Raw genomic sequence first — 24,511 nt, forward strand, 5'->3', positions numbered from 1 at the left:
GTTTGTTTTTGATTCGTCATTAATAAAATCTGAATTATCTATTTATTCAACGAGTGGAAAAAAAAACAAACAAGTCGATGTGTCATCAAGATCAGTCGTTTTTTTTTCCTTTTTCCACAGGTCGGGCTAATTTGTGTGCAAACATTCTCGCCACGACGCCTCTTGTTTTCCAAAACAAAACTGACCTCCGTCTGGAGTTTTCCACCACATTTGCGTGCGCTTCTGTTTTCACGCCGACGGCTCATGGATATCGGGTGTTTGATGTGTGAAGTGTGTCAGACGAAATGTTGCTGCCTGGGCCTCTTCTGCTGTGAGTCAGCGTGAGTGTAGTTCAAGATTATTGTTTGAACATGTATACGTTGGTGTGGTACCTGCTGTCAGAGAGAGTCAAACTGAAGACACGTCGTCATCACGTCCCTGCAGCGTGTTATTAGGGTTGACCGCGTGGCCCTGCGGCGGATGACGAAGAGGAGAAAATTAGAAACTTCGACTTCAAACCTTTATTTAAAAATTGAAGTGAAAGCATATTTGGGTTGAGGTTGATGACAGTTCTGGGTAGATGTCGTGGCACTAGTTAGGAGACAGATTACAACTTCCAGTTCATGTTTTCAGCATCACAAGCAACTTTCAAGAGTTAAAAACACTGAACAACGCTGGTGCTTAATAGTTATGTACAACAACTAAAAATCAATATTAAAAACTTCAATAAGAAAAAAAGAAAAATGTTTTTTGAGCCAATTATGCGGCAACATCTCCACTCAACCACATAAGTAAGTAAGTAAGCAAGTAATTTTTATTTGTATAGCGCTTTTCCAGACCAGGGTCACAAAGCGCTTGAACAATCAAAACAATATTCAATAAAGTATATACTTTAAAGGTCAAGATAAAGCTGATAACACAACAGGAGTTCCAGAAAATCAAGGAAAAGCCTGAACAAATAAAAACGTCTTAAGATGTTTCTTAAAGGAGTCAGTAGATCCATCAAGCGCAAAGAGAGAGGAAGATCGTTCCAAAGCTTAGGAGCAACAGCCTGGAAGGATTTCTCTCCTCTGGTCCTGAAACGTGTTCAGGAACCATCAGTAGATTCTGATCCACAGACCTCAGAGCCCGAGCTGGGGTGTAAGGCTGGATCACATCAGTGATGTAAGGAGGAGTCTGACCATGAATAGATCTGAAAGTAAGAACCAGAATTTTAGAGTTGATCCTGAAAGAAACTGGCAGCCAGTGAAGAGTTTTAAGGATCGGAGAAATGTGAGTTCTTCTACTAGAGCGGGTCAGAATTCTCCCTGCAGAGTTCTGAATCAACTGCAGGCGAGACAGCTCCTTCTTGTTTAGACATGAAAATAAACATAACAACTTAAGTTCACCTCAGTGTGTGAACACGACACTGGTGCAGGTGCACAGGTGAGTTGTGAAGTCTAGGTTAGCAAACTATAAACGTGTTCCGTCATTGAGGGCATAGTAGTTGACGTCAGCTGTTTGGACACACTTTGTGTCCTTTGTACTCATTCTCTTTGTGCGTCAACATTGAATGGAGAGGAAAAAATTAAGGGCTTATGAGATGAAACCGGTTTTGATATTAATGACATTCTTTGTTTGGAAGGCAGATCATACTCTTCCGAGAGGCCCTTGAGCTAATTGTGTCCGGCGCCGTCATGCTGCATCCACAGGAGATGAATGCAAGAAATAAACAACATCCCCCTCCGACCTCATTTTCAGCTCAAAACAAAGGTTCTTAGAAATGCAGATTTATTGATTCGACTGAGGAAACGATTCAATGTTATAACACTTTGAATATATATCAAGTTATTGTTGTCTTTCACTGAATTATTTAACGACATATTTTACTTAAATTGTAATTCTAACTTCTTACCATGACTTGCAACAGGAAAACTCAACACACTCACTCGCTCACCTGAAATTCGAACCATACATTTATTTAGAAGCCATTAAAAAATAAAGTTAAATTTAAAGTTGAAGGTTAATGTAGGCCAAGGTTATCCCATTAATTTTTATATGCCCTCATTTAATTATATCACTTTGACCCCATTTTTCGATTATGTTCCTAAATCGAGAAGTTTCTTCAATGCTACATTCAGGAGCTTCCAGGATAATAGGAATGTAGCATGTAGCCTCGTTATATATAGTTTACATTTATACAACCCGCTGTTGGATAGTTTACAACTTTCCAGTGACATTAAAATGCAAAGCAAATGAATAAATTCGACCACACACGAATGTTTTTTGAATAAAAAAAATACAATTTGTATGGCGCTCACTACGTCAGTATCGGAACTTCATTTAATTCTGATTGCTGCTAAATGCATCATCGCTGATCAGCTTCTCTGATTGGTTGATTTTCTGAACGATTCTCAAGGATGAGGAAATCAAATTAAGAAGTAAAAACTATGTTTTTAAGATCAAATAACTGCGTCTATTCTATTCTTTTTTTAAACTTTTACCTATAAAAAAATATAAATGGGGTCCAGGATTAAGTTACGAATAGTGCTGTGTCTCAAATCGCATACTAATCTTAGTATGCTAGAAGTTAGTATGCATCAGTTTAGTATGCATACTAACTAGTACGCAAATTCTCCGCAGATAGTATGTCTCAAATCAAACCCTGAAGCTACACACTAACCGGAAATCACATGACAGCTTCTTCTTCTACTTCTATTTAACGATGATTGCAATCAGCTGTTCTAACGCTATCGACACCTGCTGGCACCACGGTTCGCAGCTTTGTGAGAAAAAGAAATAAAGAAAAATATGGATAATGAAATATTCGAGAGATATTTACGCCGCTATCAGCAGCGAAGACGTCTTATCCTTCTATTGCTGGCAGAAAATGTACCTGTAAGTATATAAAATATAAATTATATATATATATATACATATAGAGATTATTATTGTTATTATATATACATATATATATATATATATATATATATAGAGAGAGAGAGATAGATATGCATATATATATATATAATTATTTTTTTTACCTGATAAACTGTGTTCTTTGCTAATAAACTTTATGTGAAGGAAGGAAAGATGGGAAAAGGGAGCACAGACTAGAGTAGGGATGAAAAAAAGAAAAAACGTAGGTCTGTGATAAAGGGAAGGACAAAATTATTGTGGATGGAAGAAGGAAACAGATTGGGATAAACATATCAGCATTGTAAAAATTCCAATATTAAAATAAAGTCTCAAAGTGGATACTGAGCAAGACTTATGCATTAATGCACTACTGCATTTTATAGCTTATTTCAGTCATTCAAAGTGCAATACAAAGGAAAACAAGAAGATTTACTTAATATAACTTTATTAAAACATGAACTTTTTTTCCTCCAACAGGCTCCAAACCCCAGGCAGTACTGCCAACTAAATGCCACAGTGCCACTTTTGGCACTGTACTTTGATGGTGGAGACCTCCGTCCCGACTTCCGCCTCTCCAGGGCATCTTTTAATGCCCTGATGGTTGCCCTTGGCGAGGCGAGTGACCATGGCTGGGGACCTGTCATTGAGGCCTTAGTTTTTCTTTTTTGGTTGGCCAGTGGGACCTCTTATCGTGTGGTCGGAAGAGCTTTCGGCATGCACCGAGCCACAGTCCACCGTGCAATACATAACACAAGCACGAAGGTCCTCACCCTCCTCTCCAAGGTCGTCCGTCACCCGACAGAAGAGGAACTGCCACTGGTGGGAGCTGGTTTTGCCCGTTTGGCTGGGACAGCAGCGTTCCACAATGTTGTTGGCAGCATTGATGGCTGCCACGTCCGGGTGAAGCCACCCGCCCAGGACGCAGACTGTTACCTGAATAGAAGATTCTTTTATTCTATTCAATTTCAAGCTGTGTGTGACCACACAGCTAGATTCATTGATATTTGTGTGGGATTCCCAGGCTCTGCACATGATGCAAGGGTGCTGAAGCACAGCCCTCTCTACTATGAACGGAGGTACCCCCCACCAGGGTACTGTATCATAGGAGACGGTGGCTACCCTTGCCTGCGCCAGCCCATCGCCCTGTTGACGCCGTACCACCAGCCTCTCCACAACCATCTTCAGGCCCTCTACAACGCCCGCCTGGCAAAAGCCAGATGTGTTGTGGAGAGAGCCTTTGGGATCCTTAAAACAAGGTGGAGGTCCATCTTCCTGAAGGCCTTGGAGGTGGACGTCCGTTATGTCCCGGAGGTGGTCGCCTGCTGCATCATATTGCACAATATCTGCCTCAGCAACGGCGATCAGCTTGAGCCAGAGGATGCTGATGTGGAGGGAGCAGCAGGCGACCACAACCCAGAACCAGCAGCCCCAGGTGCCATCTGTGGAGCAGACGACAGGCACAGGATGGCAATGTTGTGTGTTGCGCCTGAGCATGATTATATATAACAATAAATAATGTACATAGCAGTCACGACTCCTTATTAAAATGTGTCACAAATATGTCCTTACACTAACTTAAATGAACATATTTTTTTTACAAAAAAGAAATACACAAAATAAAAATAAATTATTTTTTTAAAGATGACGACAGAATTTCAAGGAGACGCTCATCCCTGGCAGCAGTCTCCTTGTCTCTCCTCTCATCCCTTGCCCTCATTTCAATCATAATCCTCTCTTCTCTCTCCCTCATCATTCTCTCCTCTCTCCACGCTCTCCCTGTACCTCCTCTCCTCTTTCTCCGAGTCATCTTTTCTCTTCTTCTCTTCCCTCTCCCTCATCATTCTCTCCTCTCTCTCCATGCTCTCCCTGTACCTCCTCTCCTCTCTCTCCACGCTCTCCCTGTACCTCCTCTCCTCTCTCTCCACGCTCTCCCTGTACCTCCTCTCCTCTTTCTCCGAGTCATCTTTTCTCTTCTTCTCTTCTGACTCCCTCATCATTCTCTCCTCTCTCTCCACGCTCTCCCTGTACCTCCTCTCCTCTCTCTCCACGCTCTCCCTGTACCTCCTCTCCTCTTTCTCCGAGTCATCTTTTCTCTTCTTCTCTTCTCTCTCCCTCATCTCCCTCATCATTCTCTCCTCTCTCTCCACGCTCTCCCTGTACCTCCTCTCCTCTCTCTCCCTCATCTGCCTGTATCTCCTCTCCTCTTTCTCCGAGTCAGCTTTTCTCTTCTCTTCTCTCTCTATAAGCTCTCTTTTGTTGATTTGCTGGAGCTCCAAGAATTGTCCATCTTTTTCTTGGAGCTCATTCAGTGCATCCACAAAATTCACAACATCCACCCGCCGCCTTTTCTGGGTAGATGCTGTGAATGCGCTTTGCTGTGGGGTCTGCACAGAGGGGGGTTCAACCACAACCGCGTCCTGGGAGGATGAGGCGATGAGGCGATGCGGTGTTATCGAAGGCCCAATCGCCTCATCCATCGAGGTGTACCACTTCCAGGATGCGGCAGTGACTTCACCCCCCTCTGTGCTGACCCCAGTTGAGGGGCACTTCAGCTTCTGTGAAGGAAAGAATTAGAGGGAATTATATATTTTACATCTCTATCCTTATTGTCATATGAAGCCGTTCAACTTATAATAATGTTAGTACATGGTGTAATGTGTATGCCAGCAGGACATCTTAGCTTGAAAACCAACCTTGTACGCTTGTTTAAGGTTTTCCCACTTCTTTTTGGCGTAGGCTGGGGTCACCTTCCCCCCCAGCTCCCGGGCATTAATGAACACCCTGATTGAAATACAAGTTGACACAACTATGCAATGACACTCCTTACAGTAACATCAATCTCTACAAACATGCAAGTTATTAAGGTGTCATTCATGTTAGCATGATAAAATATGATGTTTATTCACTTACTCAAAGCCAGTGATGGCTGCATTACGCCTCCCTGTAAAAAGGGAGGCGTTAGCAGATCGCCACTCAATGAGGGACCTTGTGTCTTCATCGCCCCCTGAAAAATAAATACATTTTTAAATGAAAATAAATACAATAATATCTATACTCAGAACAGTAAAAACAATATCGTTTATATACTCTGTGCTGATACGCTAGCTTCAGCAATTCGGCTGTGGACACACATCTTATACCACAATAAACGTAACGTACATGTCATGACGTATGATTAGTGAGTGTTCGCTCGCAAGCTAGCGAAATAACATTAGCATTCACGTTTTCGTCCAATATACACATAAACATACGTTAATGACGTTTCTATACAACAGCACTAGTGCAAACATATGAAATGAAAAACTTACATCGGTATACAGTTGAAATATTGACCGAGGAGGCGTCGCTCCCAACGTGTTCTCTTGCCGCCTCCATTTGACTGGTAGTGACGTAACTTCCGTTTAAAACGTCAACGTCATTAAGATGGCGGCTGTTTAGTATGGTTAGTGTCCATCGAACCATGCTAGTTTTGTGGGCGTGTTAGTATGCCAATTTAGTATGCATGGCGCACTAAATTTCGCATACTAAGAATTGAGACACACTAACGTACTAAATATACTAACTTTTAGTACGCTAGTATGCGATTTGAGACACAGCAGAACAATCGTGGCTTTGAACCGCCATGAAAGATCAACCTGCTGCTCCGTTGAAAGAATAACGTCCTGTGTTTGTGGCTCCGGCTTCCTGAGAGGAGTCTCTGTGAGGCAGGGGGGTCAGAACAAACCTCTGCGGACACACAACAGTAAAAGTAGACACGACTGGAAAAACTTGTTTCAAGAGGTCGTCGTCAATGACACGGTTATGTGGTTCATCATCCTGGACCTGGACTATCCACCTAGTTTTTGGGTCACGCAACCATTTCAGATAAACAAACGTGTTTCATCTTAAATGACAAAAAACATCTTCTCCAATCGAGAAGGAGGCGTGAGAACAACAAAGGACCTCAAATGGCTGATAAACATGTAAAGCAGATACTGTGGTGGCTCGTTATGTTGTACCTTGGCGCCATCTGCTGGTGGGGACGACAGGGCGCAGACAAACTTAAAATCAAAGAAAAAGAAATGGTCACTTTCAAAATTCAGATGTATATAGTAAACATTTGTGCTATATAGATATGCTGATTAAGACACCATATATATTTTACCATATACTATACAAACAATTTCCCGAAGGAGACCTCCTGAGGGATCAATAAAGTTTTTACCTTACTACACTGACTGTGTGTTTCCTCCAGGTACTCCACTGTTCAGGGTTGCTGTGCGTAGGTGTAAGTAAGTAAGTAATTTTTATTTATAAAGCGCTTTTCCAGACCAGGGTCACAAAGCGCTTAAACAATCAAAACAATATTCAATAAAGTATATACTTTAAAGATCAAGATAAAACTGATAACACAACAGGAGTTCCAGAAAATCAAGGAAAAGCCTGAACAAATAAAAACGTCTCAAGATGTTTCTTAAAGGTGTGAGTGAGTTGTTGTGTGATTGATTTAAATTACTAGTTTAGGATTGATGTGTAATTGAGCGCATAATAAACATAAATACTTGGAATCTGGATTGACTGGTTTTGAAGAATGCCTGGGTGTCAGTAGAGCTGTGGAGAAATTGAGCTGCTCCTCTCCCCCACCGTGGGATTAATAAAGTAATCTTATCTTGTTTTAATCAGGCAGGTAGACTTCTAAATCTTCGGGTCATCCAACGAGACACAAAAGATTAATTCAAAGAACTTTAATAATAAATAGATATACAAGTTATTGAATATGAGCTGTTAAGATGATGTAAAGGAATACAAAATTAAATCTACATGAATCTTTAACAGTTTTTGATCTCATGCAAGGCGAAGAAACAGTGTAAAGCCGTGAGTACAACCGTGCCGGTGCTGATTTCGCTCTTTTCTTTTCCCAGGTTAATACTTTAGAACATCGTGTCCTGCCAATGTCAATGTTAACAGTAGCAATTAAGAACAACGATCGCTTCGCCCGTCGGCTTTGTTAGATCAGATTAAAATGATTAGATCCGAAAAATACACAAGTACACAAACATCATGTAAATATTAAGATGCTTAACAGAGATTATCGGGTATCAAATGATGATTCTGAAGCCGTGAGAGTTCGATTCCATTGATCGTAAAGTAATCCATAAAACCAGATGATTTTAAAACAAGAACCCTCAAACCCGGCCCACTAGTTTGGCTGCTATTATCAAGAAGAAAAGTTGGTCACTTAAGAGATTAACACCTTGCTTTGAATATTTACAGGTTTTAAAGTGCAATGTCAGCATTAGTAAGTATGTACATGCCGTCTAAAGCGGAGAATTGCCACGACCCAGACCGCCACACTGAGCGCAACAGATATTAGCCCGTAGCATCTGAGCAGCCCGCCTGCGAATCCATCGTCACAATACCGTCTAGATTAGAGTACATCACTCTTTGAGCAGTTAATGAACAGATGGCAGGGAGTTAAAGCTACCGATTCCACGACCCAAACCACCCTTTCAGTCTCCCAACGATAGTGAAAGAAGTTGCTCCTCGAACACTCAGGCTTGTACCCAACACAAGAGAGCCGAGACGTTTGATTAAAAAAAATACCTCTCAACCGAGGTCGTCACTCATGTCCCATCACAGTGTGGAGTAAAACAAAATGTAGGCCGCGGAGGATTTGACAGTGGAGGTTGAGATTTCGGAGACTTCGTGGTCGTCGAACTTGTACCAACGTTGTTTCTGGGCGTTCTTGCAGTAGCCTGTGTAGTGGCCCCCATCCAAGCCCCCGTAGTGGTTCTGACAAGAAAAGGAAGATAAAACCCAGGCTTGAGGCTCCAAGTCCTACATAATGTCTTCACCAGCAGTGACTTGTACTCACAGAGACGGCGTAGAGGTTGTATCTGTTCAGGTTCTGCTTAGGTCCGATGACATACTGGGCCAGATCGAGACAGTCGAGAGGAAAGTCCACTGTAGTCTGGAGCTTTTGTTTCCACCGACCCTCGTAGGAAAAGCTGCAGGTATCGAAACACCAGAGAATGATTTTAGGTAATACATCGTCTGAAGCCTCACACAACCTAAACAACTATATTGTGCCTGAATCTGTGATGCGGATCATAAAAATCCACTTGAAACCTTCTCCGACTGACATGTTTGGATATAAAACCAGGCACACAAAACTGTTTGTTGCAAGTGATATCAAGCTTTCCTAATCTGGTCACTAACTTTATTGATCATTTATGGTTATACGATTACTTTAACTACTGTGATTGTGATCTGACGTCTCAATCATGACAAATTTAAAATGACAAATTAAAATGACAAATGCATAGATGACCACGTGCAAGAGCTTAATGTCTGTGTTAAGTCAGAAATGGACAATTTAAATTCTTAAGGTCCCGCATTATAAACCCTGATTGTTGTCAGAAGCCATCAAGCAAAAATCAAATAAGTTGATGAGACGGCAATGAACAAATGTTACAGGATTTATGCAAATAATATAAAATGTTATTATGCTATGATATTACATGTTACATCTTATACTATTTTTTATTTAATTGATTATGAGCAAAATATGTATTATTATACAAGAGAAGATAGCAAAATATATATTACACTTCATCTTGAGGGACAATTAATACTGACAGAATAACAAACTGAAAGATGAACGTCCTAATACTCATATTTCTCAGTCACCTATAATCAGAACTGAACAAAATAAATAAGACGTTACCAACATCTATATACGGTATGCTACGTTTTATTGTTTAAGTTTATCATGAAGTTCGCATAGCTACAGTAAAAAAGCTTCACATGACACCACCAAATCACCTCAGGAATCAATACTGACCGTTTCAGGTGCACCAGCAAGATGGGCGGAACTTTCCAGATCTCCAGTTTCTTACTGGAGTCTCTGTGAGCCTTGCAGTGTCGACAAAACACCTTGTTGTTGTCCGTCAACCTTTCCTCCTTGGAAAAGAGCCGCAGACAATCCTGTAGTGAAGAAATAAAACACATGACATACATTCATTTGTTAATGCCTTTCTAGTCCCTTATCGGGGTTGCATAACCCAGAGAGCTTCTGGTTTTAAAAAACAAAAATAAAACATTTTCTCTACTTCAATTCTTTGTTGTAGTCCATTAAGTGGGGCTGAAACCTTTTAAGGATTGCGATTATTTTAGTTATTATATTTTTCATAAGTAATTTGTGCGTTTGGAGTTACAGAGAGAAATGCATGGTCATGCTGTGACGTTGGCTCACTGGTCTTTGTCTAAAAAGACACATCGAAAAGCACCGAAATACCCCCATACTGCCCATCTGTAATGTCCCTCTTGTATTAAAACTCCAACATAACAGATTGTTCTGAAAAAAAGAATTAAAGTCTTTATTTTAAGCTTGTTTGTAGCAGTGGGTTCCCAGTGTTAACTTTAAGAGCTTGAAACAATGTTATTTAAAAAAACAATCTTCATTAAACCTCTTGTCAAAATCATTTTAAGTTCCAGCAGATTCAGGTAGTTTAAAGATAATTTCAGACAGACCTGAAGGGAGCACTTGCTGGTGGAGGCCAGTGGCAGTGACAGATACATGAAGGTCTCAAAAGTCCGTGACTTGCAGTGACAGGTCTGACACTGCACGGTGGACTTGAACTGACCCTGGAAGAGAGTCACAATAATGGACTCATTGAGCATCTTGTGTTTGCTCCAGGCCAGATCAGCTGCCGACTGGTCATCCAAATGGTCGTTTTCTTCCTCTTTGTAGCGCTTCCTGTTGTCGGCCTGACGACAGACAAACACACAGTCAGTTAAAGTTTATCAAGACAAGATCGTGCATATTCAGTTATGAGAGATTTAATGACAAATAGTTTTTTTGTCCATCACTAGAATGACCATGAACATGCAGCTTAGCAGATTCTAGTCATTCACTAGTCTTCTGCAATAATCAATCATTTGAGAGAGGAGGGGTCTCAACATCACGCAGAGAGAACATGATGAGATGAAAAAGGTCAAGAGAAATAAGCTCCTTACACCTGGCATTAGTTTTCATTTATCATAGACGTAGAGGTAAATGTGCTCCTCAGACAAATGTTTCTATCAGAGCCGTCCTTTCATGCATCATCTTTACAAAGACTTACTGTGACCAGAGTCACTAGTTACACTTGAATAAGACAGCTGCTTAGCTGTAGGGGCCAAAATGATGAAACTATACACTATACTATTTTTTTCTTCTCATTTCTCAACATGGAGCAGTTGGTTAGTATTTACGCTGTATTATGACTAATATGGTGTCAGTAAATATTTCTACACCTAAACTAACAAACGTCAGAGCTTGCTTCACAAGCTTGTGAATTCAATTGGCTTGTTTGTTGGACAGAACATCAGTCTCTGGTCCATAGCTTTCACCTGATTTGACAGTGGACTAATTTGTCAAAATCTCCCAAATCAACAATATGTTGATACATTTATGCTTCATATTTCATCCAGATGGCTTGTGAATGCCAACAGAATGTGGATCAGTTCTAACAAAAAGTATTCTAATGGCAGGTGTAAAGAAGGGTAATCTTTCACACTGAAATGCATCCAACAGCATAGAATGGTCAAAGGACATGGTGTGTGTGTGTTTAGGTGGACAGCTGAACGTCATGACACTTTTCAATAGGTATATTTAAGTTTCATATGTTTTTCCAAAACAAGAAAAAGTTTCCCTCTTTTGAGTCAGCCAAAAAGAGCGTTGATCCATTTGGTTCAACATGCAGAGGTTTTGTGGTGGAGTATCAGACCACATGGATGCAGACAAACCACACTCACGCTGCTGCAGAAGGATCAAAGAACACAACTATTTACTTACTCTCTAAATTGCCATCAAATTGAAAACCCAGTGAAAAAAAAAAGAGAAAAGAAAACAGTATAGGTTGAAACTACAATGCATAGCAATGTTTCTTATGCCAGAGTCCAGTACTTCCTATTCTACATAAAGCGAAACATACCTTGTTGAGGTCCTCGTGAAGTCCATCCATGAGGAAGAGCAACATTTCCTGGGAGTCCTGCTGGTCATTACCAGCAAACTGATCATTGATTTTGCCGATGGTGATCTTGAAGTCTCGTGGACTGACAAACTTGTACAAACCAGCCCAGAGAGCTTTCATCACGACACCAAACTCTTCTGCAACCTCTCCTTTATGACCCAGAATGTTGGACCTGTTGATTCCATTACGACGCATGTAAATACATTTATTTTCAGACACAAATAACATACGTTTTCCCACCTGTTAATGTGCTCCATGTAATAATTGTTGTAGAAATATCCAGCCATGACGGGAGTATTGCAAAGACACTGAAGGATGGAATTCATGTAGCAGGTGTTACCAAGGTTACGAAGACCAGTCAGGGTTGCACCTAGACCGCCAAATGCTGGGTTTAGGTTACGGAGTTTAGCAGCTGAGGGTCGCACGATCTCAACTTTAGAATACACCTGGATAGCGGGTCTGGATTCGGAGAGAAAGAGAAGGCGGTCATCTATATTTGTAAATGTTGACTTATTATCACATTCATGCAGCAAGTCTGTAAACAATGTTACTGTTGACATTTTAAAAACACTGAAAAGCATTTTTCTTTATATCAAAACATTGTACAACTTATCCAATCATATGTGACATGATTATTACTCTTAATGATGACACTTGTTGGAATAAAAAAATAAATGTTTTCTTTAAGAACACAAAAAGAGAGATGCACATTCAGTATGTACTTGAACAGCATCTAAATCATTGACTATGACTCTGAACTTACTTGGTCTCTCGGTTAATGGTGGGGGTGACAGTAGTAGGGGGTGGGGTGGGGGTCTTCTTTGTGGCCTCATCTCTGAGGTCTTGGGTGATGTCAGGTGAAGAATAGGAGCGTTTTAGTTTGGACTGCTCCCGTTCCTGCTCCTGGTGCGTCTCCTGCTCTGGGGCTTTGGCTGGTTTTTGTTTTACAGTTGGTGGCGTTGATGGCGGGGTCTGAGGAACTGTGACTTCTGGGGGGTACAGGTGGACACGGTTGGTTGGGGAGTGGTAGTATCGGTAGGTTCCAGTGACTATATCAAGGAACTGAGGAGATACACATTACAAAGAAAATAATTAATTAGTGTTTTTTTTTGTTAAGTTAATGTCTACATTTGAAACAATCAAAAGCCTTCATACCTTCATCCAGCCTACAGGAAGGCCAGGAACACTTCTTCCCATCTCCTCACTCCTAGCCCTGGTCAGTGGCTCCCTCTAAAATACAAACAGGTTTTATTCAATTTGAAAAGGAAAATTAAATGACAAAATCAATGTGACACAGCTGATTTTAAACTTCTTGAGACATATTTGAAGAGTTTAAGAATGATGGAGATATTTGTTCCTGATCTATGACATACACAACCTCACCTTAATTTCACTCACAATATTGTTTGGTGCAGGCGAGTCCAACGACATGCTCTTCAAAGGTGTGTCAGCACCCTGATCCTTTACCCTACTCTCTTTATTTTCCCATGGATGGTTTTCTTTGTCATCTTTATCCTCAGCCTTCTGCCTTTCCAATTTCTTCTTATCCAGACTTCTTTTTTCATCTTCCTCTTTTTTATCAAAATCCTCTCCATCTTGTTTGTCCTCTTGGATGTGTGTCTCCTGCACTTGTCGAGCACTCCCCAACACCGCTGCTCCCTCAGAGTGTATCTGACTTTGGTCCTCTTTTGTCAGAGAGTTGTTGGCGCTCAATGATGGCTTAATCGATCGGTCTGGGATAATCGGACCGTTCTGATTTGTATCTTTGTTTGAGGCACTTTTGTTAGGCTTAGTCTGATCTGACCACTGTACAGTGGGCTTCTTGGTCCGGTCAAACTGAAAAAAAAAAAAAAAATCAGGTTAAAAGGCCAAAAGGAGTCAGAGTTTATACATCATTCTCAAATTATTTTAACGTGAGGTTCTCAACATTAAAAGACAAAATTGACACCATTTTATTGCAGCGATAAACAGTGGAGGTGACAGGAAGATAATTTGGAGGGGGATCTAATCCCTATCCTCTTAGAAAGATAAGTACCTCTGGAAATGCCTTGGAATTAGAAGGCAGCTGTTTGATTGCTCCGCACACTGTTCCTTTTTTACTCGTCACATGCGATAAAGTATTTGACGCAGGGATGCAGACATCAACAGTATCTGGTACATTATTGATAACGGGAGATGATGGCGGTGGTGCAGCTTGGGGTGCTTCAGGTGGAAGTCCGTTCATCAAAGTTGGGGGTTTCTCAGGCTCGGCAGTGACCACAGGCTCAGGTGTTGGAGGCTTTGGCTCCTCCAGAGATGGATAGCTGAAATTCACTAAAGCAAATAATGACAGTCATTTACCTTTTCCATCAACAGACTTATCTTGACTAATTATATGGTATTATTATACCCTTTGACCTTGTCATGGCTACAGCAAACTGTAATCATACAAAGATTTATCTAGGTCATAGCTCATTGGATTACAGTAAAGGGTACTGAACATCGGACTTTGAGACAATAGTTTATCATTGTAATTGCAGATAGTGTAAGATTAATCCAATTGAGCTTTGAGGATTTGATCATAAGGAGAAAATTCTACAGTGAACCATTGACACTTCAAGTAAACTACATGCAAAAGGTTTCAAATTAAGCTAATTTACTTATGTCATGTTCAAAATATGATATGCAACACCAGATATGCATGCCAATACTCACATTGAGGGAGGTTGTTGATAATACTTTCTCTTGGTGGCTTTACTTTTTTAGTGGTGTACATGGGGTAGAACAGTAGCCAGTTCTCATAGCCTCCCTCCAACACCAGTGGTTCACTTTTTAGTATTGTAATGCTATCCCACTGCAGAGACAGAAAGAAAGAAAATAATCACTTGATTTTTAGTAAGTAAGTAAGTAAGTAATATTTATTTATATAGAAGTTTACAGCCGTCAATGCACAAAACAGCACCTTAGCATTAACAGCATTACCTTAAAGAGTGCATCTTTGAGGCTCTGCAATGTGGTGCCAATTTTAAGATCGGTCACAGAACTGAACCAGTCTAGTATAACAATATAGTCTGCAAAACCACGCTTCTTCCACTGCTCTTTGGAATCGTCTGGAAGCTTTACTTCTATTTGATTCACAGTTATTCTGAAAAAGAAAGCAAAAAAAGAGAGTTTAATCTATTGTAAAGGCAGCCTCTAAACTAGAGTTAACCGGACATTGTATGCAAATTATGGGTGTGTGAAAAGTTTGCAAATTACCCTGGACTGATGGCTTCCTCCGGTACACTAAGGCAAACCTGAGTCGGGAACTTGATGTGAGACTCATCAAAGTCTTTCTGGCATCTGGCATCCATGACAATGAGGGATATGGTCTGGTTCTCCATCAACTTACACAGTTTCTCTGCCGTTATCCCACCCGCAGGTACCAGCTCTGTCGCAGAAAATAATTCATGATAAATATGGAAATATATATATATATATATATATATAAAAATAATTTGGTAGATATACAAGTAATTCAAGCAGTTAGAAAGCATTCCAAGTATGTGTGAATGGCTGTCAAAAGCACTACCGAATTTCCCCTCGCGGGACTAATAAGGGATTCTAACTATATATGGTGCGTTTTACTTGCCTTTATGGGTTGCATTCTTCAGCTCAATCTTTTCTCCATTTACCTGATTCAAAGTACAGACATTTACAGTTATTGTAGTGCCACTTACAAGTTATTAGCATGGATGAAAAGCATTAGTTGCAGTATTTAACAATTTACAATTATTGTACAGGACATTTTTAAGTGTTGACTTTATAGAAAGTAAGGAATAAAATCATATAACTAAAGAAGAACTACAGTAACTGTGATTCTCTAATAATGAACCTTTTTTTGTGAGAAGTACAAATTAAAAGTATAAAAGGGACAATTTAGTTCTTAGTTAATTTCTGCTTTGGTGACTTGTGTGTTCAGCCAAATGTGTAACTTGTAACAAGTCAATATTTAAAAAAAACCCTGCACAATTATATAAAATATTCTAGTCCATTTGAATTACAAATACCTTGTTTATATCTTTTTTAGTTGCTGAAGATCCTTCTAATTCTTTATGTGCATTTTTTTCCATCATATCCTCCTTTCTTTTTTTTTCCTCTTGTATCTCCTTCTCCTCAAGTTTCTTTTTCACCTCAATTTCCTCATACCTGTAAGGAAATATCAGTTGTTATAAACACAATCTTTTCAATGAATATGGTAAACAGATTTACGATTCCATCTAACGCATATCAAACATAAAACCATGAATTATTTGACCTGAGTTTAAGGCTCTTTGCTAGATTCTCTGCCTCCTCGAGAGATTTCTTCAAGCTGGTGGGACTGAGCAGGGTCAAGAAATAAGCCTTTTAAACAAGAAAGAGCAAGAACATTCTATTAAGTATTTGCAACCCAGGTAGAAAGTTTCAGTTGTGTCACATTACCGATTGCTGCTTGAAGTCTGGTCTTCCTTTGATGATCTCATAAACTGCCAAATACTTCATGTAAAGCACATAAGCTTTCTCCTCGTCTCTTTCCAGGCGGCATTGTTCTGCCGCCCTGAATATTTTGCAGGCACTCTGTACAAAGCTGACAGGAAGGAATACAACACATTAGAGATGGATTGAAATGGTAACTAGTTTGAGTAGTTACTTTGAATGATCAGGCCAGTGCAGTCAAATTTTAGTAAAATAATGTGCGACTGAATTTTAAAAAGTAAGCTGATGAATATGGGAATGAACTTAACTCTGAGTAACAGGGAAGAAACATGTATTTATTTAGTTGATTATTTTTAATATAAAGAGATGATGTTAGACTTTGTTTCTTTTGTAACATACATTCTAAATTCACTCTTAAAAGGGTTGTTATGGTGTGTCTTTTTCTGTCTGTCTGTTTGGTCACAGCAGTTAGATGAATTATGTCTGGGTTTATTTTAGGAATTTAAATTACACTTTGATCCTGGTGACAGAAGCGCAATGACAATATATTTAGCAAGCAGCAAAACACTTATTCATTATAAATACATGTTTTTGAATAGGAGAGTAGAACGCTAAGCAAGACATCATCAACACCCATGTTTTGTTATCGCCAGAAACATAGCGAAGGCTACCGAGTAAGCTTTGTCTTAAGCATGAGATCATATTTGATAAATACCTTAAAAAAAGAGGTTTGTATTGACAGCAATCTATCTGCACAGCACTATTTTAGTGTGAAACAAAGTTCATACGATTGATCCTGAACCACTTTCAAGTCATTTTTTCCCCTCAAACATTGCAGCAGTAATGAGTGCAGTCAGAAATAAATATTGAAGATAAACATACTTCCTGGTGCTTATCTTGCCCGGACTGACCTCTGCCTTCTTGTTTAGGTCACTCAAAGAGTTGGACAGATAGAGTTCTTTGACTGCTGTTGACACTGCAGGCATCTTTGCAGTTCAGTTCTGTTCCCAAACACTTCAGTGTTCTACATTCAATCTGGACATCTCTGGAAACATTACACAAGGAACATTCTTGGAGAGGTTTGACACTTATTACAAAATCTCATCTATTTAGAGGAAATTTGTGTAACCAAAAGGGTTCCATCCTCATATATTGGAATCCAAGAGACATTGGTACACAGCCAGCTGTTCAATTTCAAAGTTGTTTCTATTTATGTATCAATTTACCTTACAGCAATGATTCTGTATTAAAAAAAAAAAGCTGCGTCACATACTGCCAATACGTATCAAGTGACAGTAGGAGTATTCGTACAGGGTTACCGATTAAAAGACAATTTAAAACAAATACACGTTTGTCTTGTGCACTGATTTCACTTTCTTTACGGTAAGCTCCGAGCTTCATATTAACACTAAGGTTAGGTTAATTGTATTTAATTAGATTTACAACACACTATATCATAAATCCTTAAATATATATTTTTTTATTTGTTGTTGTGAAAGTATGGCGTCGATCGTTCCAGTAAATCTGTCAACAGGAAATAGTTTGCATGCTAACATTAGCCGCTGTTGCTTTCCTTCGCTATAAGCTTTTATTGGCCTGGTAAGAGCGAACGATTACTCATTAAAGAAAGGTAAACATTGTTATTCTGTCGCGTTTGCACGATCGTTGTCTTCTTTTCAAATGTTAGTTCTCAGCCTAAAAGAAACCCCCTGCAGACTCTCGTTATGTTAGCATGCTAAGTCAGCTCACGCAGTTAGGCTAGCTATCGACAGGTCACGCTTTAGCTCGAATAAACAAACATAAAATACATTTCTAAAATCGTCAATCGTTATAACCGAGTCAACGAAATATAAATGTCATGAAATGAATAAATAAACATCAAGAAACTACCTTCGTCTGATGCGCTGAAGCTGTTCTTTTGACAGCTGATTTCTTGTTGCTCTTCTTCGTTCGGCTACAAGCGTTAGCAGTTGAGTCTATGCTAAACACCGCCCCCTAGGTACAGGAATCAGAAGTTCATTGTTGCTACTGTTCTTTACATTAAACACAAATTGATACATTATCAAGATTTGGTTACTATGGGGATTTGTGTTACACTCTTTGATGCCTTTAATGACTCTCACTCATGGGCGTTATTTTGGACAAAACACCTCTTAATTTTACTGGAGTAAATAGTTTTGATCTATTAGCTTTACTTTGATTACATTTTACATTACTTGTATTTGTTCCTCACTATCGTTACTGAAAGAACCACATCATAAAAATAATAGCTCTGTCCTGTATTTGCTTATAAAATAAAATAGTAAAGATGCCAGAATTTTTTTTTCGTCATATTAACAATAGACAAAACCACTTGACTTGTTTCTGATGCAGTATATGACCACACCAAAGGGGGGCGCTAAGGAACCTTGATCTAGCCAAAGTTGCAAGTGTTAAGGAAGTCAATGTTATAATTGTCAATAACATATCAGTTATTGGGCTTGTTTAAGTGAACCTATTTTAACCAATGTGTTGACTCAGTACGTCCGATGCTGCCTCACTCAAATATGAACACATATGAAGTGATGCTGTTTTTGTCTGGACGGATAGAAGTCAAACAATATTTTTCACAGACATCATTGTGAATCACACTGACAGATCAATCACATTTCTTGTCAGTAAACAAGGGAATATTGTCAATTGAGCATGATTTTATCCTGCACTTTGACTTTGATATCTCACTGTGGCACTTGACACAAAATAATGGATGAAGCAGCTTTCATCAGGCTCAGACGCCGAGACAAGAACAGTAGTTACATTGTTGTCAGTGCAGAATTGTCTTTTTGTATTGTAACATTCAGCTTCAACTTCCTGTTGAATCTAATATTTGTACAGAAAACTATATCATAGACATATGTAAACCAGAATGGACTGTAGTTCATCAGAAGCTTAAACGACACAAAAACAATATTAAATGCTGGTAAAATGATGCTTTAATCATTTTATTGTAAAAGATAAATATTAATTAGAATAAATATTATTAACTAAAAAGTTACAGTTTAGGATGCCAACACACAGAACCACATCACAGATTCTTCCAGACATGATATCCAACTCAACACCCACTGAAGAGTTACCATTTTGCATGTGACACATCCCAGAGATAAACATTTTACATGTTCACGTGTTCAAGTTTAATTGTGATCTGGTGGACTGCACACCTATATTTAATTTATTTTAATTAGCAACACTATCATGCTTGCATTTTCAAGTAAACTGTAGCAGATTTAATGACACTGTCAATGAAGCACTTCAATAAACATCCTGGACCTGACTGGACCCAATGTAGTAATTGCCGTCAAAGGATGTCTCTACTGTATCCAATAAAATGACTTGCAGTTTATTTTCACTTTACTGTTAAATACTTTTAAACACGCTGTATAGATAATAATGGTTTTAATCCATTGACCTCTGAGTTACAAACATACCAATATTGCTTATAATATAAGCCTTATATTTTCAATGAGAAAAAAAAACATTGTAGCATTGTGATTGTTTCTTTGAAAACGTATAGGAAACTTAAGAAGAGTAAGCATCCAATAAAAGCATCCTTAAGACTCAAGGTGGTGCTGATGTCTGATGCATGGAAGCCAGAACAACTCTTTAAGGCCAAGACCACAATCGCTGAAGTGAAATGTGACACGAAAATCCCTATCCAGGGTCCAAATAATTTTTATTTGTCAGGTTAGGAATCTGACTTACAATTAAAAGAATATAAATCAGGTCTGGTTTAAAGTAAGTAAGTAAGTAAGTAAATTATATTTATAGAGCACTTTTCCAGACCAGCGTCACAAAGCGCTTAAACAATCAAAACAATACTCAATAAAATATATACTTAAAAGGTCAAGATAACACCGAGAACAACACAGGAGTGCCTGCACAAATACCAATGATTAAGATGTTTCTTAAAGGAGTTAGTAGATCCATCAAGTGCAAAGAGAGAGGAAGATCGTTCCAAAGCTTAGGAGCAACAGCCTGGAAGGATTTCTCTCCTCTGGTCCTGAACCGTGTTCAGGAACCTTCAGTAGATTCTGATCCACAGACCTCAGAGCCCGAGCTGGGGTGTAAGGCTGGATCAGATCACTGATGTAAGGTCTGACCATGAGATGGCTCTGAATGTAAAAACCAGAATTTTAAAGTTGATCCTGAAAGAAACTGGCTGCCAGTGAAGAGTTTTATGGATCGGAGAAATCTAAAGTCACTCATTTTCCTTGTAAAAAGCTGAAAAAGTAGAACAGTTTACATGTCTGATTTGTTTTCTGAAGCACAGAGCTGTAAGATCGCTGTTATATCTTGATTGAAGTTTCACAAGCCGTTAATTATCTTACTCTAAAGGTTTCCACCAAAAATGATCTTGAATAATATAATGCACACTGCGCTCACTACACAGAGACATACACAGAGAAAATATTTTTAATCTAATCACACAAAGATAATTCTTGTTCTTCTAAAATCCCTGAAGTTTCAACAATTTCCAGCACACATGTCAGTGCAGGTTACAAATTTTCACAACATGTATGGTCCTGTATCACAAATTAATTTGAGGGATGTTGGATTACACGTTGATATATTACAATATTTCTGTCAAGTTTGTCAAGTATTTTATTTGTATTACACTTGAGTTTGTCAGAGTGTACAATGAATATTCACTACGTTTTGACCTCAGGCAGAAGAGGAGTTTTTTTCCTGCTGTAATCTGATAATGTCCCAATGAGACTTTTTGTTTAAAAAAAGAACATCCAGAGATTCTCTGAAGGAACGGTGACTTCCTTCAGGCGACACAATTTCAATGAATCCCCTTTTTATTCCACATGTTCAGTTATTAACACTGAGAGTTTCACAAGCGTTATATAAATATAAATGATTTACTTACTTACAAACCAAATTAAACGAAAAGCTACAACCTGTCCCTGTCATTTGTGTGGCTCATATGTGTTTTTTGTAAACAATCCTGCGATCAACAGAACTAACTGTACCGTACTACTTGGTCCAACCGTACTAGCCATCTGTATGATCAGTCCGGACTCTGACGTACGACAGGGACATATGTATCGGTATATCGTTTTATATCCATATATATTTAATCAGATTAAAATATTCCTTATACTGCTGTCTTGCTGTTCACCTAAGATGGGACATGAAACTAATTCTCAGTTTTAAATGTCAAATTACAATCTATCACCTGATGTATGAGAAGTTTTGAATCTGAAAATGTATATATTATGAATTAAACTATTCAAAGCGTTTTGTTGTATCTATATTTTTCCAAACCCCTAGTCAATTGGGAGTAGATCAACACAAGTTAAGAGCTATAAACACAAGATAGAAGCAGAGGATGGTTCTCTGGGTTATGGGCCCAGCACGCTTCCGCTGTGCCACTCTGCTGGTGAGGTTTAGTGGGACTAAAGCCAAACATCCCTGCTCTATTCATCCAGAGGCTAAACCGGTTATGAAAGCTTTGTTGGAAACACATACTGACCAGGCAGGACACGTCCTAACCTCAGGAGGCCAGAATGTTCTTTGAAAGATACACATGTAGTTAAAATACACAATGTCTTTGAAATCGTAAAGTTACAGGATGGTAGGAGTGAAAGAATTTGCAAACAGATGTGAAAAAAAATACATATAAAAGGGAAAAACCTCCATGGGACATATACAGTATATCATTCTCCGTATCTATCTAATCAGTTTAAAACATTCTTTCTAAATGGTGCCTTGCCATTCACCCCAGATGGGACTTGAACCATCAGGCCACTGGGGCATGAAAGTTATGCTCAGTTGTAAATGTCAAATTATTACAATCTATCACTTAATGCATGAGAAGATATAAACAACCATTGAGTAAAGATGAGGGGAAAGCAGATGAATGATTTTGAAAGAATCATAGTGCTCAGGTATAGTGGGATTTAAGCCAAACACCCCTGCTCTGTTCATCCAGATGATTAAACTAAACTGTTGTTTGTACAAAACTCTATTTATTTAAATAATTACATTAGAAAATGAACTTTAGCCCTGGCCACTTAAAAATGTTATTTTTCTGGAGAGGAAATCTTGTTTACTGTAACCACATCTAGTATGCTGTGATTGGTCAAGTATCAAGGTTTGTCACTGCGTGTCATCAATCACATAAGTCTCTGACTCCAAGAGACTCGTATTGTAGTGCACATCTTTTTATTGGCAAATATACTGTACATTTGTCGGTCATGTTAGATGAAAATATAGCTGCCTTGCCATTCACCCCAGATGGGACTCGAACCCGGCTTAGGAGGCCAGTACCTTATCCATTAGGCCACTGGGGCCTGAAAGTCATGCTCAGTTGTAAATCTCAAATGCAATCTATCACCTGATGCATAAGATATAAACAACAATTGAGTAAAGATGTAGGGAATGAATGATTTTTAAAGAATCATAGTGCTCAGGTATAGTGGGCCAAACACACCTGCTCTATTTATCCAGATGATTAAGCTAAACTGTTGTTTGTACATAACTCTCTATTTATTAAAATAACCACATTAGAAAATGAATTTAAGCCCCGCCCACTTAATAACGTTATTTTTCTGGAGATTCAATCTTGTTTACCATAACCACACCCACTGTGCTGTGATTGGTCAAGCATCAAGGTTTGTCACTGCCTGTCATTAATAGAATAAGTGTCCATTGACTTGGTTGGATCACTCTGTTGATCTTGAGGCAGATTTACAAAACTCTTAAAATTGAAAGTATTAATTAAGTCATGTGGTATTCTTATATTACTATTTCCAATTCCATGATTTTTATTTACAAAAAGATATATTATGAGATGGAATTTCAATATTATATCATATATTTCAACTTTTCAAATAGATTTGATGTATCTATATTTTTCCACACTAGTAAATTGGGAGTAGATCCACACAAGTTAGGAGTTATAAAAGTGAGACAATAGCAGAGGATGGTTTCGATCCATCGACCTCTGGGTTATGGGCCCAGCACGCTTCCGCTGCGCCACTCTGCTGATAAGGTATTAATGGCCTAAAGCCAAACATCCCTGCTCTGTTCATCCAGAGGCTAAACTGGTTGTGAAAGCTTTGTTGGAAACACATACAGACCAGGCAGGACACGTCCTAACCTCAGGAGGCCAGAATGTTCTTTGAAAGACACACTTGTAGTTAAAATAGATGTTGTTAGTTAAATAGTAAAGTTACAGGATGGTAAGAGTGAAAGAATTTGTAAACAAATGTGAAAAGAAATACATATAAAAGTAAAAAACCTCCATCGGACATATACAGTATATCATGCTCCATATCTATTGGATCAGCTTAAAATATTCCTTCTAACTGGTGCCTTGCCATTCACCCCAGATGTGACTTGAACCCACAATCCCTGGTTTAGGAGGCCAGTGCCTTATCCATTAGGCCACTGGGCATGAAAGTTATGCTCAGTTGTAAATGTCAAATTACAATCTATCACCTGATGATGGTTTCAACCAAATACATAATCATATAAATATCGAGCATATATAGGAAGATCTTGGACCTCTATTGTACTCATCAGTTTGTGTCTGTACAACACTCTGTTTTTATTGAAATAAATACATTAGAAAATGTACTTAAGCCCCGCCCATTGAAAAACTGTATTTTTCTGGAGATGAAATCTTGTTTACCATAACCACAAGGACTCTGCTGTGATTGGTCAAGCATCAAGGTTTGTCACTGTGTGTCATCAATCACAGCAGTCTCCACATCCAAGAGACATGTATTGTAGTGAAAATCTTTTTGGCACATACAGTATATATTGGTGTGTCATGTTAGATCAAAATATAGCTGCCTTGCCATTCACCCCAGATGGGACTTGAACCCACAATCCCTGGCTTAGGAGGCCAGTGCCTTATCCATTAGGCCACTGGGGCATGAAAGTGAAGTTCAGTTGTAAATGTCAAATTACAATCTAAAAGTATCACCTGATGCATGAGAAGATTTAAATAACCATTGATTAAAGATGAGGGGAAACCAGATGAATGCTTTTTAAAGAATCACAGTTTATGAAATGGAATCTTATCAGCTGTTCTTTCTGTTTCCGGACTGAGCCATCATCTTTTTTTTTTAACTTTTGACCACAAATAATAACAGTTTGTCTGCCTCCACCAGATGATGTGTGTACTGATGAGTAATAACCTAAACACAGAT

At 38.9% G+C, this 24,511-nt stretch overlaps 2 protein-coding genes and 1 non-coding gene across 4 annotated transcripts; all 3 read right to left on the reverse strand.

Moving 5' to 3' along the window:
• Nucleotides 1-4,499: 4,499 nt before the first annotated feature.
• On the reverse strand, nt 4,500-6,261 carry LOC148076498 (uncharacterized). The gene is made up of 4 exons (XM_087793821.1): nt 6,186-6,261; nt 5,788-5,881; nt 5,571-5,658; nt 4,500-5,432 (listed from the first exon to the last, which is right to left on the reverse strand). The coding sequence occupies exons 1-4, from the start codon at nt 6,250-6,252 to the stop codon at nt 4,596-4,598; spliced, it is 1,086 nt and encodes a 361-aa protein (XP_087649947.1). The 5' UTR covers nt 6,253-6,261; the 3' UTR covers nt 4,500-4,595.
• A 1,325-nt stretch (nt 6,262-7,586) lies between these two features.
• On the reverse strand, nt 7,587-18,276 carry usp8 (ubiquitin specific peptidase 8). 2 transcript variants are annotated; one of them, XM_087793824.1, is made up of 19 exons: nt 18,198-18,276; nt 17,190-17,352; nt 16,314-16,458; nt 16,150-16,235; nt 15,902-16,040; nt 15,484-15,526; nt 15,111-15,282; nt 14,835-14,997; nt 14,568-14,706; nt 13,909-14,186; nt 13,272-13,709; nt 13,029-13,103; nt 12,637-12,935; nt 12,114-12,332; nt 11,835-12,045; nt 10,390-10,626; nt 9,701-9,843; nt 8,732-8,864; nt 7,587-8,649 (listed from the first exon to the last, which is right to left on the reverse strand). In XM_087793824.1, exons 2-19 carry the CDS (start codon nt 17,291-17,293, stop codon nt 8,491-8,493), a joined length of 3,183 nt encoding a protein of 1,060 aa, XP_087649950.1. In that variant the 5' UTR covers nt 17,294-17,352; nt 18,198-18,276; the 3' UTR covers nt 7,587-8,490. The 2 variants fall into 2 exon arrangements, with proteins under 2 accessions (XP_087649950.1, XP_087649949.1); XM_087793823.1 differs by having other exon boundaries at nt 13,257-13,709.
• Nucleotides 18,277-24,161: 5,885 nt separating this feature from the next.
• trnar-ccu (transfer RNA arginine (anticodon CCU)) lies at nt 24,162-24,234 on the reverse strand. Its single transcript has one exon. It is a non-coding gene; the product is annotated as a tRNA-Arg (tRNA).
• Between the last annotated feature and the right edge of the window lie 277 nt (nt 24,235-24,511).

This window comes from Callionymus lyra, chromosome 6, assembly GCF_982586985.1.
Source record: "Callionymus lyra chromosome 6, fCalLyr1.hap1.1, whole genome shotgun sequence".
Classification (NCBI taxonomy): domain Eukaryota; kingdom Metazoa; phylum Chordata; class Actinopteri; order Syngnathiformes; family Callionymidae; genus Callionymus; species Callionymus lyra.

What these genes read in the sequence shown, in the direction of transcription:
- usp8 (XM_087793823.1), bottom strand. Translation starts at nt 17,293, where the DNA reads ATGCCTGCAGTGTCAACAGCAGTCAAAGAACTCTATCTGTCCAACTCT. An exon ending in GCAAAGAGCCTTAAACTCAG is followed by an intron (nt 16,041 to 16,149) that starts GTCAAATAATTC and finishes ATTTCCTTACAG; the next exon opens with GTATGAGGAAATTGAGGTGA. An exon ending in TTGCTGGTGCACCTGAAACG is followed by an intron (nt 8,865 to 9,700) that starts GTCAGTATTGAT and finishes CGATACCTGCAG; the next exon opens with CTTTTCCTACGAGGGTCGGT.
- LOC148076498 (XM_087793821.1), bottom strand. Translation starts at nt 6,252, where the DNA reads ATGGAGGCGGCAAGAGAACACGTTGGGAGCGACGCCTCCTCGGTCAAT. An exon ending in TATTTCAACTGTATACCGAT is followed by an intron (nt 5,882 to 6,185) that starts GTAAGTTTTTCA and finishes TTTATTTTTCAG; the next exon opens with GGGGCGATGAAGACACAAGG. An exon ending in GCAGCCATCACTGGCTTTGA is followed by an intron (nt 5,659 to 5,787) that starts GTAAGTGAATAA and finishes TATTTCAATCAG; the next exon opens with GGTGTTCATTAATGCCCGGG.